Raw genomic sequence first — 20,189 nt, 5'->3', positions numbered from 1 at the left:
TGATCAACATTGTTCAATTTTTTTTTTATTTGAATTGATCTTAAATTTGATTCATCATTAAGGTTATTCAAATATTAAGTCTTGCCTTGCAAAACTTTCAGATTTGAACAGTGAACAGTTGGATATCACATCAACAACTGCATGATGATGCTGCAAGCGGCATACACAACCTATCTGATGCACATCCCAGTTGAATATAGCAAATGTAGTCTTAGTTTGGTACCTACGTGTCCAGACTCGCGTCTGATGATGAGCTCTTATTTGACAGAATGAGAAGAAGAAGATTTCTTCCTGTAGACAACAGATTGTACTGTCCACCTTTAATTACATTTTGATTCTCAATTCTTGTAATCGAATGTCCTGACCGGGGAGACGTGTAGGATTACATAGACAGTCTTTGGGACACAGTACTCCCATTGATTTCTAATGGAGATGTTTCTCTGCCTATTTAGTGCGTAAGTCTTGCTCTTGTTCTGATCACAACTGTCCTTTTTAGCCATAGAAAAGAGGATTCTCTGTTCAAAGTGGAAAATTGTTCAAGAGGAATGTCGTCCTTCCATCCACTCTACCCAGCACCGTCTCCATACAGAGACCCCGCTGTGCTCCATGCTTCCTGCTAACTGACTGTCGTAGCACATTCTCGGCCCTTGTTGAGCACACACACACTGCAAGGAGCTCACCGAGACAAAACCACACTCAGACACGAGGACAAACGCACGCAAGCTTGTGCAAGAGGTTACACGTCTGCCATATGTGTACCGGTCACTGCTATTACTGAGCATACTGTAGTTTATACTGTGTCCATGAAGAATGCATTTTTGACTTGCCAGAGGACGTGCATTCATTTCAGATAGCTGAAGCAGATATTGTCGCTGTTAGTAATAATATGCATTGCTGGAAGAATGTGCATAGTAGCATTTAGCCAGCTTGCATGCATTATTTTTCAATAACTTCATTGTTGATTACCCCTCCATATGCTGCATCCAGAACAATGATGTAGCTGTGTAGGTTGTACATTCTGACATGTGGCACTATGAAACTGGACATTAAGCCTGGTGATATTCTATATATTTCTTATTGTCAACAAATCCCATGAAAAGACATGGCAAAAAAACAACAAAAGACTAAAACCAACACCGTGTTAGTCCGTCTCTCAATACTTCTCTGTGGCTCACAGCTTCAAGCCCATTGGTTCCTACTGAAGATGTAAATCTTTTAAAACAGCTTAAATATATAGTTTAAACAGGAGGAAATAGTGCATTTGTTGGGGACTATTTTCAGTAGCGGATTAATCCACATATGGTGCTCTAGTGAGTATTTGTGGCAGCAGGACGGTGTATGTGGGATTGAATCAAAATAAACGACAGTGTGCAACGACATGTCACCCAGTGCAACAGTGTGGCTCACTGATGTGTTTTTAATAGTTATTGGACAACAGTGGAGCTCTATGGCACAGAGGAAGAAGATATATAAGAGTGTGATAGACGCACAATACTTGTTAGTAGATGCATTCACTGCTGGTTTGCCTCTTCAATGGAAATATTGTATTTTGCCGGCCTTATCCTTGAATGATATACATACCACCAGATCTCCAGTGTAGCATCATGGTGAGGTCAAATCCTCCCTTTGGGCAACACTTCTTTGCTTGGCAAAGTATAGTAAGCTGCTGGCCAGATGTTCATGAAAATTGCTGTCGATATCCATCAACCCCAGAGAATGAATTCTAATGTTGTTGCAGATATGACCCTTCCTCCAGTGTCACCATCAGGCCAAAATGTCCATATGCATAAGAAATATTCAAATTTACTGAGCAGATTGCTGAGTATATCATCTTCCACGGAGGATGACCCCTTTTCATTTTGGACAATGCATGAGCCATGTGAGCCCTGTGTAAATCTGTACTCTCTGGGCTCTATACTATTGTGCCTCTCCCAGGCCAAAACATGAACTTTTCACACATTATGTGTAACAGTTTCCTGATACATTACATTAATAAACCCAAGGGAATGTTAATGACCCTAAGACCCCCACGACTTTCACACGTAAATGAACGTCTGTGGCATTCAAGCCGTTTCCAAACACAATGCTGATTAACCCTATCACCGCCAGGTGAAGCTCTCTGTATTTCACAGCATACAGTTTTTGGTGTCTGTGGCGTCATTCCTGCTCTGCACCAGTAGCGACGCATTGTATGTCAACCAGAAATGATTGGTTTGCCAAAGCTGAACGGATGAACCATGTTTATAGCCAACTATGCCCAGGGACTACATACTACAATAATGAACATGTTTCCGTTCTGTGTGTCCAGGTATCCCTCCTGCCAGCGGGACAGGCACCCTTCAGATGTACCTGCTGGACATAAATGACAATGCACCTCACGTGTTCCCCCCTGAGGTGGAAATGTGTGAGAAGCCAGATCCCAACGCCATCAACATCACAGCCAGTGACCCCGACCTGGCCCCTAACGCCGGACCCTTTGCCTTCGAGCTGGCCAATCGTCCATCAGATGTACGCCGCAACTGGACACTCAATCGCATCAATGGTCAGTCCCGTACTGACAATGTGTCTGAGCATGTCAGTTTTGATATGTATCCTCACTCATTCATTCACTCTCTCACTTTCTGTACCTGCTTAAAGGGAAGAATACACCCAAAAATAACAATCAAGTTATATATATAGTGACTCCATGTCAGTGGAAGATCACATGATGACAACCTCAGCCTTCCAACAAGCTACAGAAGTGAGTTTTGTCCCCAAAGGTCCCTGTAAAATATTTTAACCAAACTTGGACCAAGTCAGACTTAAATCACTAAAAATGAGCCATTTGAAATTCAACTGTAAGCAGACTGGAGTCATTGCAGACCTGACTCTCTGAAGACTTGAAGGAAAAGCATTGTGCAAGTGTCACGTTCCAGAAAAAGCAATACAAAAAGAAGGCATCAAACATGCTCTATTTATTAAATAGGCCTATGCATTGAAAGGGCGTGGTCTCAGCTCTGTAAAAATGACTGCTAATACATTTTTGAAACCAAATGTTCAAATGCTGTGTCAGTTTAATGACTTGAAAGACATCCTGACTTGCAATTTGCTTATAAAGACTTGGCTGGTCCCTGTTGATTTTGTGTGTCCAGCCTGGTCTTAAGTCAGGTGAGATTCATCCTCCACCGGATTTGCTGCACCTCACTTACCCTATCCACCTAATCAAAGCTCCATACTTTCAGCTTTCAGACACTTGAGCAAGTCCCATTCACTGAAGAAGGCTGTGAGATATGCTCCTAAACTCTGGAATAAGCCACAAAGTGAACCTTGAGTTCAGAATATCTACCACAGATGTGTATTCCCAAGGGCAAGAATGAATCTGGTAAATCATAGAGGACTCGTGGTCTGTGTGCTAAGAATGTGATGAACCAGAGGCCAGGTGATGGCCTGCAGTGAGGCCAGTGTGACACGTTTGGGTTGCAAACCAACCGTTTTGCCTTTGGATTTACTTTCTAGTATACTTCCAAATTTACACAGGAAACTGTTGCTGGCTGTTGCTTTCAGCCCATTTCCTTGTTTCCATTTAGAACAGTATAAGAAAGAGAAATGATTCACTTTCTCCTCTTAGATTAAAGCTACACAACAAGGTCAATCTGGTCCTGCTGGGCTCTGAATCAAATGTCTGAGGAACAGTTGCATTTTGTGGCAGGAACTATTTTATTTTCCTTTTCACTTCTGCAGTTTTTCTTAGCTCGCAGTAACTAACAGCCTGGTGTAAGGTTTGGGTAAAGTTTCTGTTTCTATTTTAGTTGGTATCTTTGAAAATGAACATAGGAGACAAAATACAAAACTCTTCTCCCCATCAGCAACTGCTGTTGAAATGCTTTTTGGAAAGCAAAGAACCCGCAGCCGCTCCAGTGACTGCCATTAGCAGGCTCTAGCAGTACTGGGCAGCTCCCAGTGTAATTGAGTGGAGGGGCATGAATATGAAGCAGGATGAAGGTTGTAAGTGAGGGGCTTGCCTATCTTTCAATTTCTCCATGTATCTACCCTTCCATCTTCATCTTATCATACTCTAGGCGAGTACGCCCAGCTTCGACTGCGGATTGGCTCCCTAGCCAGTGGGATCTACAAGATTCCCATCATGATCACAGACTCTGGCAACCTACCCATGTCCAACACGTCCTACCTGAGGGTGAAGGTCTGCCAGTGTGATCACCATGGAGACTGTGTGGACATGGAGCGAATCATTGCGGCTGGACTGGGCACCGGAGCCATAATTGCCATCCTCATCTGTATTATCATACTATTAGGTGAGCCTCCCACACACATGCTCACACACAAACGCTCACACACACACACACACACACACACCGGTCATTGCTGTAGCACTTAGAAGACCAAAGAGAATATGTAAGAAGTGTAGAAACTGAGCCCTTTAAGCTTCAACAGTAGCTATGTGTCCAATAACAGTATTTTCAGCTTACACAACTTGAAAGAAAATGTGAATGAAACTTGTGTATCATTTTAAAGCTGACATCTGAAGCTTTCAACACTTCGGGGAGGATGTTTGGAACGTGGCCTACCTAGCAAGTGTGAATCTACTGGGCTGAAAGTGCAAATAGAGGTGGAAAACACAATAGAAACACCTCTGACAACACTAACTTTAGCCTCAAACATGAGCACACAGTTAAATCAACACCTTTCTGACAGAGTCAACAAAAACTGCTTCAGTCTGAGGCTGCATTCAAACCAAATCCGGCATTCTGCGTGTGGTTGTGCGGCGGTGTGGGACCTCTGGAGCTCCGATGTCGGGTTGTGTTTCTCCAAAAGTTCAATCTGTTTCAACTTCAACTTGCCGCAGCGGTGCTGAAGTTTTTTTCGGCACCCCGTGTGGTTACCACTCACATTCAAAATGAATGGGAAGACGCAGGATTTGGTCTGAATGCAGCCTGAGTTCAGTGAAAACCCTGAACCAACCCCTGCCCCTGACCCGCAGGGGCCTTAAAAGCTTCAGGTTCAATGTATGTCAACCAATTTTGGTGCTTTTGATTTTGTGCCCGTCTTTTTGTCCTCCTCCCTGTTTCAACTTTGAGTGACTGTAGTTGTGTTTTTAAGCCATGCTGGCAGCATTGTTGTAGGGATGATAATGTCTGTCTGTCGGTCAGTCCACCACTCTGGTCCAGAATGAAATGTCTCAACAACTATGGGATGGATTGGCATAAGATTTTGTATAGACATCAGTGTTGGTGATCCTCTGACTTTTCATCCGGCACTAACATCAGTTTAAAATTTGAAATGTGTCTAATACTTTGGTTTATGACCAAATACCTGCAGAACTAATGACATTCCCACCAGTGTCAGCTGGGCCAGTGTGTAGTGCCAATTAAAAAAAAATATTTTAAATTTAAATTAGCATGCTTACACATTAAACTAAGAGAGTGAACATGGTAAACATTATACCTGCCTACATTAGCATGTTAGCATTGTCATTGTGAGCATATTAGCATGGCGATGTTAGCATTTAGCTCAAATCATCTTTTTGCCTAAGTGCGGCCTCACTAGTGGACTCTTATTATTAATTACTGAGGAAACATATTATGAATTATTTAGATAATCTTGGTAAACTGGCTGCTTATGTACAACCTGTCAGCTCATGTTTCTAGCCCTGTTGGACCTACCTTTAGCAATGTCGCCATGAGATCCCAGCGATTACCTTGGTGAGTACAGCGTTATCATAGCTGGTTGAACCAATGGCTCGAGCTTAGAAACCACAACCAAAGTTAAGATAAACACCTTTAACACCTGTATTATTTTACGTGATATTGTGCTGACATGGTACATATTCCAACATAAAGTTGTGATCAATCAAATCACCACAAACTAATTAACATACAGAAATCCTTGGGCCAGGTGTTGTTGTTGCAACTTTGGAGTACTGATAGATTTCTGGGTCTCTCTGAGTTTGTACTTAAGCTGCCATGGTCTATGTCTGCTCTGTGCACTTTACTTAACTTGGGGATAACTGGGTACGTTCACAAGGCGCAGAGGGCGGTAGTGGGGTTTGGGGTAGGGGTTTAATAGGCTCTTAACGGCCACATTTTGCCCATTAATTCGGCCATGCCCACCTCTAATACCACAGGAAGAAAAGGTATCATATTACTCCATCTGTTATTTGCATTCAAAGGCAAAGAAATCATTAATTTTGTGTTGCTGCCAGCAGCTAGCATCAGTCACTGGTAGTGGAGCTTGTTTGGTAAACAAGGTAGGTTTGCCATGGCAGAGATCCCTGCCTCTAATCCCAAGTGTGAGTGTCAAGCTGGTTGCAGTTTTTCATGAATTATGTGCTTGTTACCAAGTAGCACTTCATGTGCTTGGACACTGTACATAGACCTTTTGAGCTGGTCCCTCAACATAATGCTACGGTGACAATGGAGTGGACAAACACGGGAACTTAGCTCTTACTGAGTGCTCAACTGAAGCAATAATAAATGAGTAATAAAGTACTGGGATTTACTGTATCAGACATTAAAGTATATCAGCAATGAACAAGACTTTGTTTAGCAAAGGATGAGAGTTCAAGAACTACAGCCCTAGCCTTGCTGTTGCATGCAATTTTATTTTTATTTAACCTTTATTTCAACAGGTAATCCCATTGAGACACAGGGTCTCATTCTCAATGATTGCACCACATTTTCAAAACAAGGGAGAGCAATCAAGATGGTGCTTTGACTCATACAGGGTTTCACCCGGTGGATGTTTGTTTAGAGCAAATCTGAATTTTTGATTAGTCAGTTAGAATAAAAGCTCCACCTGGCTAACTGGGCCTTTTTGAATACAGTCCCAGTGCGAGAGCTTTGCCGGCTGAGCTGTGGCAGAAAAATGATCAGCGCAGCAGGCAACATTTGGGACTCGAGAAGCCTTAATGAAATCTATAGTACTATATTTTAATAATTGCCAATTTCATTGGACGTTGTAATGGCACCTCAAGTTGTACAATAAGAAATGTACAAAGCTTTCAGTTTGTTGAATGGTAGCCATTTTTCGAGCACTTGGCGATAGTGATGGAGCCCAGCAGTGCCTTCAGAGGGCAAATGGAATGAAAGACAGGAATTACAGCTACAAGCAGCAAAACAGTGCAGTAAGGGCTGCAGTCTGTCAGTATGGATGGATGTGCATCACAGTCAAAGTACAATACACATGTATTTAGTTACCAAATTATGATTTAATTACTTCCCATTCATATTCCTTATACAGTGAGTATAACTAAACCACTTCAGTCTTCAGAATAAGAAATTAGCCATTTCAAAAAAGCTTGAGGAAGAAAGGAAGAAAACAGCATTACAGTCAGAAGTTAAGTTATTTCAATGGAAGTGCTGAAAGGAGTTGCTTAAGTTTCAGTTTGAGTGTAGCTTCTGAATGAAAGTGGAGCGTCAGTTTAAGTGTAAGTGTTGAATAAAGCTGAAGTAGCAGTAGAAATCAAAGCAGTTGAAGGTCAAGCGCCAAAAAGAGGCAAAATACAAGCATGGAAAGGAGTTGAAATTTAGAACCATGTCCTCTATCATATTTCAAAACGGTAAAGAAAAGATAAGTACTACCTCAGATATGAAAGAGAGTGTTCACATGTTGAGTCTTTGTAGCATTTGGAAGTGCCAAATGCCTGAAGTTGAAGATAATAAAGGAAATGAACTCGTACCTGAAGCAGAGTTAGTGAAGTTGAAATGGCATTTAAAATGGCGCTGAAAGGAAATTAAAAGTGTAAGCATAAATGAAGTGTCAATGTAAGTGTTATCATGTTAGTTGAAGTGAAAGTGCTGACGGGACAGTCAGTTTACGTGTGATTGCTGACATTATTTGAAGTGAAGAGTTAAGTGGAATTGCTGAATGAAGTTGAAGTGTCACTCAAAGTTCAATTGTCAGTTAAAGTACTCAGTAAAGAGCTAAAAGTAATTAAAATTATAATTCAAAATTCAATCTTATCAATTCATCCATTCCATGGCTGTCCTCTGGCTGCCAAATAAGTTTCACAAAGACTACTGTAGGTAAACTACTTCTAATATGTTTACAGCAGGAGTTACAGTGTTTTCAAACCAAATGGTTCAAGGTTTCTTGTTCAGTTCTCAAGATGAGTTTTAAATTGGAACAAACTATACAAGCATTGAAAGTTCAGCTTCAGAGTGATGGCCATAATTCATTTCCACCATTTTGCAGTGTTTGAAAGATTCTTCTTAGTTTGGCGTACGTTTTAGTAAAAGCATTTTTCTTTTCTTTTGTGAATGTAATTCAATCAATTCAAATGTTTGACAGTAGCTGTGGCACCACCGTTAGAAATCCTGAGCATTTTAGTTCACTAGATGTGTTGTCTGTTGTCTCTTTAAAAGGCTGTGCGGCTGCAGCCAACCCTCCATGTTGTTTCACAGAGGAATGTTAGTAATGGTGACAAGCCATTTTTCAAATCGCCTCTCGAGGGTTTAAATTGTCCCCACTTAGAATTTCACTCAGCGTCTTAAAGTATTTCGGCCCTTGCAGGTACAGCAGTGCAGGTTTACAAACGCATGCACACCCTGAGCTCCTCTGTCTCATAAATCCACCCAGATTAATATGATCAAACGGAGAAAGATTCACATCAAGTTTGAAAACCCACCAGTTGTGTGTTTCTGGCATTCCTTAAAATACTAAGTCCCACATGGGACTGTCTACAAGGTAGAGGAGATAACAGAAGCTTTGCAGTTGAGATATAAATCTCGAATTAATGATAATGAACCAGGTCTCCTAGAAAACCGGCTGATAGTTGTTCATGTTTGAATGCAGAACACAGACACAGTACTATAGCTGAAGAGTGGTGCAATGTGGGTGTAGACATCAGTATCGTGATTTAATGAGGTAGCTGTGTTTCTAATGTTGAGAAGTTGAAGAATGTGAAGATATGTTTGCCATCACGCAGTAAACTGCCATGTAGAGCGGTGGTTCCCAGCCTTTTTGGCCTCTTAAAACGAAGCAATGTGTGCACTGTGGAGTTTGGAGCAGTTCCATCAAGGTGGGATTTTCCCTTCTCAGATTGTTTTATTTGAATTTTTGTTTTTTCAAGGCCTGAAGTGGAAAACATAAAATAGTTGGGGTTTTTCACACTGTGGGCAAATCCACAGCAGCAAGCAGACCAGACAGCCACCCGGAGGGTTGGCCTTAAACTGGATAAACCCCCAGATTCCTAGTACAGTTTCTATACCGTGAATAGAAAGCCTCACATATAGTGACAGCATGGCATGGAACAATGAGACTTGTGAGGCAGTTCGGCCAGCACACATCTGTTTGTTTGTTTCACATATTTCCTATAGTTGCAGCAGATAAAGCAATATTAGATCTGTGTTCCCTAGTCTAAAGAATACTCTGTGTCACATGAACCAGGAGCCAAACACCTAAAAGGATCTGAGCACAATCGGCATAACCACGGATCACAGTGTTTTAGATTTTGAGAGGCGTATTCCTGGTCAACGCACCAGGCACGATCTCCCCTGCAGCTGTGCGTCCGCAACCATTATTGTGCACGTCCTCCCGTTAGAGTTGCATTGCCAGCTGCAACTACATAATTACGGAGGTTGGCGCAGTAGCAGATGAGAGGAGACCTTGCAAAGGCCCTTAGAGTTAGCTTGGTTAACTTCTATCTGTTCAGTAGCTAACTATTGGGAAGGCTCCGTTACGAAAGCGTGTTGAAACGTGTTGAAACGTGTTGAAACGTGTTGATTTTACCATGCGAGTGTGAGTGTGAGAACCACTATTGAAAAACTGAAAATATCAGCTATTATCAGCTAATTATCAACAAGTTACCACAAGACAATCTTAGCCAGCTGCTATCATCAAAATATATGTCATGTATGAAATGATAAGGAAGAATACAGCTCAGAAATTAACTATATTTATTCCATTTGATGCAGATAAATATAGAGTATGTATAGATTTTGTAATACTTGTTGATATTGTCTCTACTGACCAAATTTTTGCAATGCTAGCGGCGTTAAAAGGGACCCCTTTAGGATGTTGTTCCCCTCTCATCCAACATTGTCATGTAGAGCCAGATAACTTAATCATGGAGCCAGACGATGATTCTGGCTGTTCTTGGTGAACTCCTGGGCTTTCCTCTATCTTTACACTTAGACCAACATTTCCAATTTTATATTCTTTTAAAATGTCATTGTTAAATCCCTCTAACACCTCTGTTAGGAGGTCATTTTAGCTTCGTGTGCAAGATTACTAATAGCTAGACTGCTGTGAAATTAGCTGTGAGAGCTTTATTAGTGTCACTTTTGCACACAAGTGTTGCATATGATAAAAGATATTTGCCAATCAAATGGTGTGTTGTACTGAATGCATATGTTTTTTTCCCCACCGCACTGTGCTGTGATTGGCTAGTGCTTGCTACTTTGATGCGTCCTTGTGATTGGATGCTAGCTCCATCAGTTTTTCTGTTGAATGTTTGGAAAGTCCCACTTGTAACACTACAGGCACTACTGACATTGACGATAATGTAATGATGATACAAACATGAATATATTTTAAATCCTCAGCAAATCATGTATTCATAACCGTAACTTTATTCAATGAACATCTTACACTCAATCTTCAATGTGTTGCCATGGCGAAAAACAAAGGGTTAGAACTGGATAACATAACAAAACAGGCAAAATGGATTTAAATTGAAGCATCTCAGTTAAAATAACGTTTGTTATTTAATCTCAGGAAAGGCTATGATCTGAGTTATGATCTCAACGTGTGCCCCCTCAGAAGTGTCCCTTATGTTAACTGGTGTCCTTATGTTCTTTGTCCTTCAGTGCTGGTGCTGCTGTTTGTGATGTGGATGAAGAGGAGGGATAAGGAGCGTCAGGCCAAGCAGCTCCTCATTGACCCAGAGGACGACGTCCGAGACAACATTCTCAAATATGACGAGGAGGGAGGAGGAGAGGAGGACCAGGTACAAACACACACACCATAGAAAATATATAAAAGACAATAAAATGACCAAGAGGCCATCCGTGCCAATCACTCAGTGTAGCTGGGGTTCCTCTCTCCATTGTTATTTCTGATTAGCTGAGCTGCCTGTACGTTAGTGTTACATTACCTGTGATTGGGTGGTGATGACTCGAGGTTTACAGTAGGGGCCACTGATGGTTGTCACAGAAATCGCCCAGGAGCTGCACTTAAGTTTATCAATACTAAATACGCACATCCTTTTAACAATTCACGCCTCCTTCTTTCACACCCACACTCCCACACACACACACACACACACACACACATATTCTCATAAAGGAACCATAAAAGACACATAATGTTGTCACACAGACACACACTCTTCTTCTCTACAGTTTTCAATCATCTGTCCTCCAGCTAAGATTAAGTGTACCACAAAAGAGGACCTCGAAACAGGATTAATTGCTTTCTGTTGGAGAACAATTTCCTGTGTCCCTCCACACAACTCCTCCTGGTGCCAAGCACATAAGCTGCTCCGCTCTTCTGCTGGGGAAATGTTTAACCCTCATTTACCCGGCCGACTAGACTGACAACATGTTTTACTTTTTACGGCAGCAGCTCATTAGAGTGGCTGTGAAAGGAAGGGAGTTACACTGTATATGTACAAACACACACACACTCACAGATTGGGGATTCTTCTGACGTAACGCGCCAAACTATTCTACTGTTTGCTGGCTGTTTCCGGACTGAAAATAAACAAACAAATCTTTGAGTTTGGTATGTGTCGGGTCTGCACTGGTACAATTCAATTCAATTTTATTTATATAAAGAAGTTATCTCAGTGCACTTTTCAGAGAGCAGTACTTACTGCTTCCAGGACATAGCCAGAGCCTTGCACTGAGTCCACCGCTGCCTACGTGGCTTTTATTAGATTTTCAAACTAACTGCCAGCAGTCAGAATGGAAGAATTACAACGTTAGCAGTATTACAAACTCACTCAGTACTGTGTGACAGAGTTTAGCTCGCTTTAAGCAGTGCAGGTGGTGACTGAATCATGTTTCCCCCTCAGGGCTTACCGTCGCTGTATGTGCTCTCTGCTGAGATTGTTCAGTACTACAAACCTGAATACACGAGTCAGCTGCTGCATTGGATGGATTGCTATAAAATGTTGAATAGACATTCATGGTTCCTAATAGGTTGATCCTCTGACTTTTCATCTAGCGCAGCAGGTCATAGTTTTTACTTATCCAGTGAAACATCGAAACATTTACCAGAGGACAAACTAGAAAAAATACTCCATCGGGTCAAACTTTTAATTTGACGACATTCCCATCAGCCTCAGCTATACACTGTGTGTAGGGCTAATTAGTGAATGACATTCTAAATTAAGATAGTGGTAAACATTATACCTGCTTAGCATCAGCATGTTGATGTTTGCATTTAGCTCAAAGCCCCGCTGTACCTAAGTACAGCCTCACAGAGCTGCTAGCATGGCTGACTGGGTCTACTTTTCTATATGGTCTTTAATCTAATCTCATATCAGAATATCAGAATGTTGTACACAGTGTTGGTGGTACTATGGGCAAAGATGGAGAACAGCTGTGATGGAGCTTGGCGATACAGTGTGGTGTTAGAAGGATTTGGAGTCACGGTTTACAACGAGCAAAACTTGAAATAAAGTGAGAACCCTCTCATTTGCTTGTTTACATTAGCATGAGCATATTGGCTGTAACACCTGTGCTATTGTTGTTATGTTCATGCAGGTCACTTCAACAGCGCATCAGACATTGTTTCAGACTTAATCTACACCCACACCAACACTCTCCGTCGTGCACCTCCCTTCTTCTACTCTGGCTGCTTTCATATTCACACATTATTTGAGGACAGCCAGTTCTTCGCTGCTCCTCCATGATGGAGCCAGACTCCAGCTTCTGTTGCTGGTTACTGAGCATTGACTTTATTGAGTTAATAGTTTCCTCTCCATGAGTCAATACGTGGAAGGAAGCAACATTCATGTTATCCCTGTGCAGTATAAACAATAGACAAAAAGTTTCTGAAAGAAAATTGCCTCTGGCTTTATTACTGCTACAGTATCACATTGCACAGGCCTCCAGTAGTGTTGGGCCTCTGTTCTGTTTGATTTGATTTTTATGTCTCTAGTTTCATCTGCAGGCATCCTGGCTCTTTATTTGCCTGGATTTTAGCTTTGGATGAAAAGCAGATTCAGCTCCCAGGAACACACTCGTGCTTTGAGCATGATAAATACACACACACACACACACACACACATTATTAGACCTTCATCCATAGCAGTTGTTCCCTCGCTTCTGCTCCTTAACTATAACTAATACTTTTTTAACGTTACGGGCTTATTAAAGCTTACTTAATGCAGTGGAGTGTACATTTCGGTTGGGTATGGCTGGCGATATCAGCAAAGGTTTCTGATTGGTGAGTAAGTAAACTATTGCACTATCCTGTGTGCTGCTGGAACAATGCAAATTTCCCCGCTGAGGGATCAATAAAGGATTATGCTATCTTAAAATAGTCCTGGAAATCTTTCACCAGTGAATGCTGCATTTCAAAGCACAGGAGCAGGCAGAGGCTGTGCCTGGTGTTGTTGTTCAGAGGTCATCCCAGGCCCCTACACACACACACACACACACACACACACACACAGGATCATGTCACGCTGTGTGAGATGAGTCTGATAATATTTACATGTATTATCATGTTGTATCCCATTTTGTTGGTTTATTATAGCAGCAGTCACATTGTGAGAATTTGGTCCTAAATTTCTGACACTATCAGAATGTTGACTCAAGCTGATTTTGGTCACCGGAGCTCGAAACGCTCCACCAGAGTCCTCTTATTAAGTTGGGTAGCCTTCTGTGGCCATTGAGTGCATACTCCCAACAGACTCAGCTCACACTCAACTACACTATGCAGTATCATTTGTTGGCCTGGGAGCTACGAGGCTTCTAACTTATCAAAAATCAATAATTATAGCCTCCCAATCATTTTGTTGTGTTTAGTTTTCTAAATGGTGGGTCTTTCCAAATGTTGGTGCATAAAAGATTTAAGTGGTCACATTTTCCCATCTTCCTGTACCCCAGACTTACCCCCCCCCCCCCCCCCCCCACGAGTGCAGATACAGGACCGCAATGCCAATCGTCATTGTTGCACAGTATGTGTACAGTTTCAATAGCACATGTTACATAGTAAATATTGTTGTTAGTTATAGTACAACTATGTGTACTTTACATTGCACACCATTGTTTTGAGTTTTGGAATACATGTCCGACCCTCCATCAGTATTTTCTACCCATTGCCGTGAAATATGAAACTTAGTCTGCTTTCATTGATATAAATGTATGTCAATGCAGTACAGGGTTTTCAAATGACCAGTTCTTGTTGTTAATGTACAATTAAATGACCATGAACAATGAACTATGACATAATTGTGGGTGAGTTCCTGGAAGGACATACTATTCACTACAACATGCTCTGAAACATGGTTAGGATAGTCCTTTGAATCGAGTCCTTAAAGAAGTGAAAATGTCTTTCCTGAGAGGCCGTCACTCCCTCTGGTCCTTGTAAGTATAGAAATACAAGAAGAAGCACACAGCATTTCCTTTCTCCCTGCCAGGTTATTGCAGGGCTCTCAGCCGCTCTTCAGTGAAAGGTATTCTGTTGGTTGGCCATTATAGTGAACAAAGCCCAAGGTCAGTCCCCAGCATGCCGTTATTGTCCTAAACCGGCTGCTTTAGTCGATTTCCCTGGAGACCAGAGAGCACGAAATGGTTTCTGGATGGTTGCTGCAGTGACTCAGACAATACCATTCGACATGAACAGATCAGAGGCCGTGACACACACCTCCCCTCTGCCAGCTGACTGTGCTGATGTGTAAGAGATGGTAAAAGAGGGACTGTGTTTCTCTAAGTGGATGCTAATTAGATAGCATTAGAGTCTGGTTCATGCCTCCCTTAGGACAGATGATGTAGGAGAAATGGTAGACGTTGCATCAGAGGAGCTCGTGGTGCTCGTTTGAGTCATTGACATTCTCACTACATCAACGGTTAAATACAGCTAGAACATAAAGGCAGTGAGAGGTCAGTTCACTAAGTGTATGTATGGGAGTTCTTCCAAGTCAGTCCCGATGAAGACTGCTCCTTTAATGAATTTAGTGCACCTGGCACCAGGAAGAATACTTTATTATACATCTATAAGTAGGTTTGTCAGGGTTTGGTAATAAAGCTCATTTTTCTCATTTAGCTTGAAGTGTGAATTTACAGCCGCCCAAATATTCTGCCAAGCACAGATGATTTGAAGTACAGGTGTTTGAAGGTGAAGTCATGTTTCAGGACAATCCAGAGGTCGCCATCTCTCCTTGCATAATAATGTGCAGTTTTATGTGGATCACAATCATCTATAAAATAACCACATTTGCAGTTATGAACCACATAGTCAAAGTAAAAACGTGGCCCAGTGTTATACAGGTTGTTCAGGTCAGATTTGGCTCTAAATGCAGCAGTTAAGTCTATTACAGCCTTTGCATCACTGCATTATTGGTCAAAGCTTGTAGTGATTTAGTTATAGAAGTATGAGGAAGGTCATCCATACTTTCATTTGGAGATTACCACAATGCTGCGGCTCAGGTAGGGAAGGGTTGAAGCTGCTAGAGGGCAGAATGTAGATCAACAAACCTCACAACATGAGTGTTGATATGCCACATCAGCATGTCAGGTTGTCTTCCACACTACATGTCAAAGGTCCAGTGAGGAGTTTTTATCACTGGTTTGGTCCACCAGCTTCAGAGGACACCATCTGAAGGTTTCCGTATCTGTCTCGTATTGACTTTCGCTTTTCCAGCAGCCACAGAGGAAGTGGATAGCGGGGGGGGGGGGGGGGGGGGGTCGCACTAAAAATGATCGAAGTCAAGAAAAATCCTATGTAATCGCGATACAGTCATAGATTATAACTACAACCAGCACAACAACCGTGATGTGTGTTCCCCCTTTAAGGCCACTTCAGGACTGCAGGTGAAAGTGGCTCGAGGGAAGGCAGCGTCTGTCTTCCACTTTGGTCCAGGCTGATGTCTTGACATCTATTAGATAGATCCCTCAGACTTTCACGGTTCCTAGATAATGAATCCAATTGAGTTTAATGTATCCTCCGACTTTACTTATTTAATTTGTTTTGTTTGTTTTATTCATTTTGATTGCTTTTGCATTGATATTTGTAGCTGTCCCTGTGATACTTGCTTTGCTAACTGATACTTTGTCTTGTCTCCCCTTTTTGTCTTTTATTGCTTTGCTCTGTTTAAAAAGTGCTATATAAATAAAGTGATTATTATTATCATTAGGTCGACATTTTAATGTGACCAGCACTTGATGTTGTGGTTTTAATTGAGGGTCTAAGGATTTTAAAGCCTCAAGGCAAGGATTTGTGATATTGGGCTCTGTAACTAAAATCTGGACTTGACTTACTGTGAATGTGTGGTTACGTTTGTGTGTTTAGGACTACGATCTGAGTCAGCTGCAGCAGCCTGATGCCCTGGAGCCAGAGTGTGTCAAGGTGGGGATCAGGCGCCTGGATGAGAGGCCCCTCCATCATGACCACCAGTACCCCCTCCGGTCTGCTGCCCCCCACCCAGGAGACATAGGAGACTTCATCCACGAGGTACAACACACAGAGTCTGTTTGTGTTGGACAAATCCATCTGGAATCCACAAATCTGGTGTCTTTTACCAACTGAAACCTCTTTGCTAACTTCTCTGTGTAAAGTGTTCTTGTCAGTCTAAACCAGCAAGTGTGACCACAGCAGAGGAGGGTGTCCCACCCTTACTGACGGATACTCAGTCTGTTCGCCCAGATTAGATTCTGGTGTCAGGCACATGCACTTCTCAGCACACAGGAAGTGATGAATCACAACTCGAGTGAAATACAAACTGACAGCAGTAAGCAAACACTGTGTCCAGAAAAGGCTGGATTTGCCAACGTTAGATCTTTTGCTTCTCTCATCCCTTTTCTTTTCTTTGGTATGAAGCATCAAAGAGTGGCCAGGATGTGTGCAGTTTACCTCATCACCTTACAGGATTTAGGGATATTGAAGTTCAAACAGTTTTTTTTCAAACAGTGGCTCCTCGTTGCTATTCGGAGCTGCCAGTATGGGAACTAACCCACTGTAACATTCAGATACTTTGATTACTGCTAATTGAAACAGAATGCAATGCTATTTTCAAACAGAGAAACGCATACAGAAGCCATCACGCAGAGCGATGCAGGTTTAAAATGTATTCAGTTCACTCAGTTGTACAGTCTGTTGCCCAGGTATTAAAGAACACACGAGTATCAGTGATGTACCAGTGATATGTGGTGGTGTGTGGTTGGCAGGAGGATGCACACTAACAGCCAGCGCTAGACGTACTGTAGCAAGAGAGAAACGCAGAGTGTCTGTGTAGTTCTTAATTAGCTTTGCTAATGGTCAGGATTAGCTGGCCTCAGACATGGACACAGCCTGGCTGGAGGTAAATCTATTGAGTCTATTGACTCTCACAGACAGGCTGCAGGCCCTAAAGGGGCAGTTTGGGGTTTAGGGAACTCTGTCACTTTGTTCCATGTTCTTATATTGTACATTATAGTTCCTATTCTTGTTGCTGCACATAGCATACAGGAAATGAGTACAGTATGCCATTTTGTACCAACAGGAAACCTGTAAACGCAACAGTGACATATTATGACTTTAAAAGTTGATTTGCGAACAGTTTCCCATTTACACATCCAGAAGACATGTGAGGCATTTTAGCATATTCACCAGCTAGTCGCTAACTTTGTCTGTCTGCTGTTTGGTGCTGGACAGATGCAGGTTGCTTGACAGTTAAACACAACATAGGTCTTATGTAGGCGTACCTATAACCCATATGAGACAGACTCAACTTTTGGAGGAACACCACTCAACGTCGGAGCTCCAGAGCTCCCACACTGCAGCACAGCCCTGCGTTAATCTCCGCAACGCCGGATTTGGTCTGAATGCAACCTTGCTGAATGCAAGCTGCCTCCTTTCACTCCCCCCACACAGCTGGCCAGTTGACTACACTGACTGGACATTATAAAGTCCAGTAATGCCCCATACATGGGTTCAACATACTGTACTGGTTTTCATCTGTGCTTCCTGACAGCGTTGCAGTCTCTCAGGTGGATTAACATGACTCTCAGAGTTAATCAGAGACGGGACTTTTTTCTTTAACACGGCTGGTAACTGTCATCACATCTTGGGCGCGAAGAGTCATCATTGTCAATGCGGCTGATGCATGTCGCTCTCTGTGCGCTAGCGGCTTCCATATTGTTTGTGTGTGCGAGCGCGTGTGCGTCTTTTGGCCGGGCTGCATAAAGACATCTGCCAAGCAGAGCTATGAATAATGAGCGGGAGCTGTCAGACATGGCAAGCTGATCTAGACAGCTTAATCCGGCAGACATGACAAGCTGATGCTTCTCGCCCTCCCTCTCCCTCTCCCTCTCCGCGTTAATTCTCTCCTCCCATTGAGTTTCAGAGTGACAGGAGTGTCTTGAGTCAGACAACAGACGTGGCCCACAAAACATTTCCACAGCTTATCAGATTTACTGCCTTCATTTCAACCATCCTGAGCAGCAGTTAGAAGCAAAAACCACCATTTTCTGGACGGTTAGTTTGGGAACAGTTTTTAGATGTTCATTTTAGATGGTACTTTTATTCTCCAGTTCAAACATTGTGTATGTGTCTAAAGCGCGCTTGTGTGTGCGTGTAGGAGGGGGGGGGGGGTGGTTTTAAGTTCAGGCTACGCTGGGTAATCTGCTGAATCTCCTCCTGGAGATAGAGGCAGCATCTGTCCAGCCTGACCCAAATCCTCATCTCTTCTACGCTCCATAATCCCTCCTTCTCCCCCAGCACTCCCTACTGTCCACCTCAACCCCTCCACACACACACATAAATAAACACAACCTTTCTACTTAACACTCCCTCCCCCTTCCTCTCCCTTGCTCTGATCTCCTTCACGTCACACTCTTGTGCCTGTCCTGTAGGGGCCGAAGTGGTCTAAATGGGTCCATAAGGGTCATCAGACGTGGTTTCAGGGCTTTAACATGGGTCTTACACTGCTCTGCTTTGCTATGACAGCATGAACACAGGTTTCTATAATACCCTTAGGTTTACTATACAGTTACTATAGAAATATTATAGGATTACTGTAATCCTGCACTAGATATCGTCTGAGTCTTGCAGCTCTCTCAACCATAAATTCTGCTTTCTCAGTCACAGAGATACTGATACTCGGGGGGGGGGGGGGGGGTTGGGCTCAGGGTTGTTGCCCTGTCATGTGGAAATCTGGTGCAAACATTGTTTCATGTCCATTTTCAATGAACTAAAAGTGGACGACTCTGTGCAGCAAATTTTTCATACAATGTTTTCTGGTTTAGAAGTGATGAATGGAACTCCAAGGATTAACCTGTGACATGAGCGTGGTATGAATGTGCATGTTCATCTATCCCACATCAAACAAAGGGCTTTGTATCAGTAATGTTATTCCCCTGCCTCAGCAAGCACTGACAAAGTGCCATCGAGCAACAGGGGATGTGCAGTCACCAACAGTAGACCGTGGTACTGGGCATCTCGCAGTCAGTCTATCATAATGTATGAATGTGATGCGGGATCTTGCCTTATATTCCAGTCTTCTCTTTGCTCACCTTCCTGTCTCCTCCATTTCTACTTCCAGGGCCTGAAGGCAGCAGACAACGACCCCACTGCCCCCCCCTACGACTCCCTGCTGGTGTTTGACTATGAGGGCAGTGGCTCCACCGCTGGCTCCCTCAGCTCCCTGCACTCCTCCTCAAGCTGCGGAGACCAGGACTACGACTACCTTGGCGACTGGGGACCCCGCTTCCGCAAGCTGGCCGACCTGTACGGCGGAGGGGATGATTAGCACCCTAAACCCCCACCAACAACGACCACCCTCCCCACCCCACCCTTGCTCCAAGGCTCAGGTGGTGGGTGGGGTTAAGGAAAGGGGACATGGGGTAAACATGGGATATGGATCGGCACTTCTGTTTTACCACAGGACAGCTTGTAAAGAGACTTGCTGCCCCTTGACAACGGTTGATGACACCAGGGACCATTCTGACTCCTGGCCTAGCAAGGCCTGGCACATGCTAGCATTCAGGCTAATGGACATTATCATCTGAGCGTTAGCCCCTGTGCTAACAAATGTGAGCAGC

The 20,189-nt window shown here is 42.9% G+C and overlaps 1 protein-coding gene across 1 annotated transcript in view; it reads left to right on the top strand.

Annotated features, from left to right (window-relative positions):
* LOC139287454 (cadherin-2-like) overlaps nucleotides 1-19,897 on the top strand; it is a 68,656-nt gene extending 48,759 nt beyond the window's left edge. Inside the window, exons 12-16 of the mRNA XM_070908485.1 lie at nucleotides 2,309-2,542; nucleotides 4,059-4,292; nucleotides 10,806-10,945; nucleotides 16,462-16,623; nucleotides 19,691-19,897. Of these exons, the coding sequence (XP_070764586.1) occupies nucleotides 2,309-2,542; nucleotides 4,059-4,292; nucleotides 10,806-10,945; nucleotides 16,462-16,623; nucleotides 19,691-19,897 (977 nt within the window). The remainder of the gene's footprint in view (nucleotides 1-2,308; nucleotides 2,543-4,058; nucleotides 4,293-10,805; nucleotides 10,946-16,461; nucleotides 16,624-19,690) is intronic.
* Nucleotides 19,898-20,189: the final 292 nt, after the last annotated feature.

Source organism: Enoplosus armatus, chromosome 7 (assembly GCF_043641665.1).
Source record: "Enoplosus armatus isolate fEnoArm2 chromosome 7, fEnoArm2.hap1, whole genome shotgun sequence".
Classification (NCBI taxonomy): domain Eukaryota; kingdom Metazoa; phylum Chordata; class Actinopteri; order Centrarchiformes; family Enoplosidae; genus Enoplosus; species Enoplosus armatus.
This window is presented reverse-complemented; position numbering and strand designations above follow the sequence as displayed.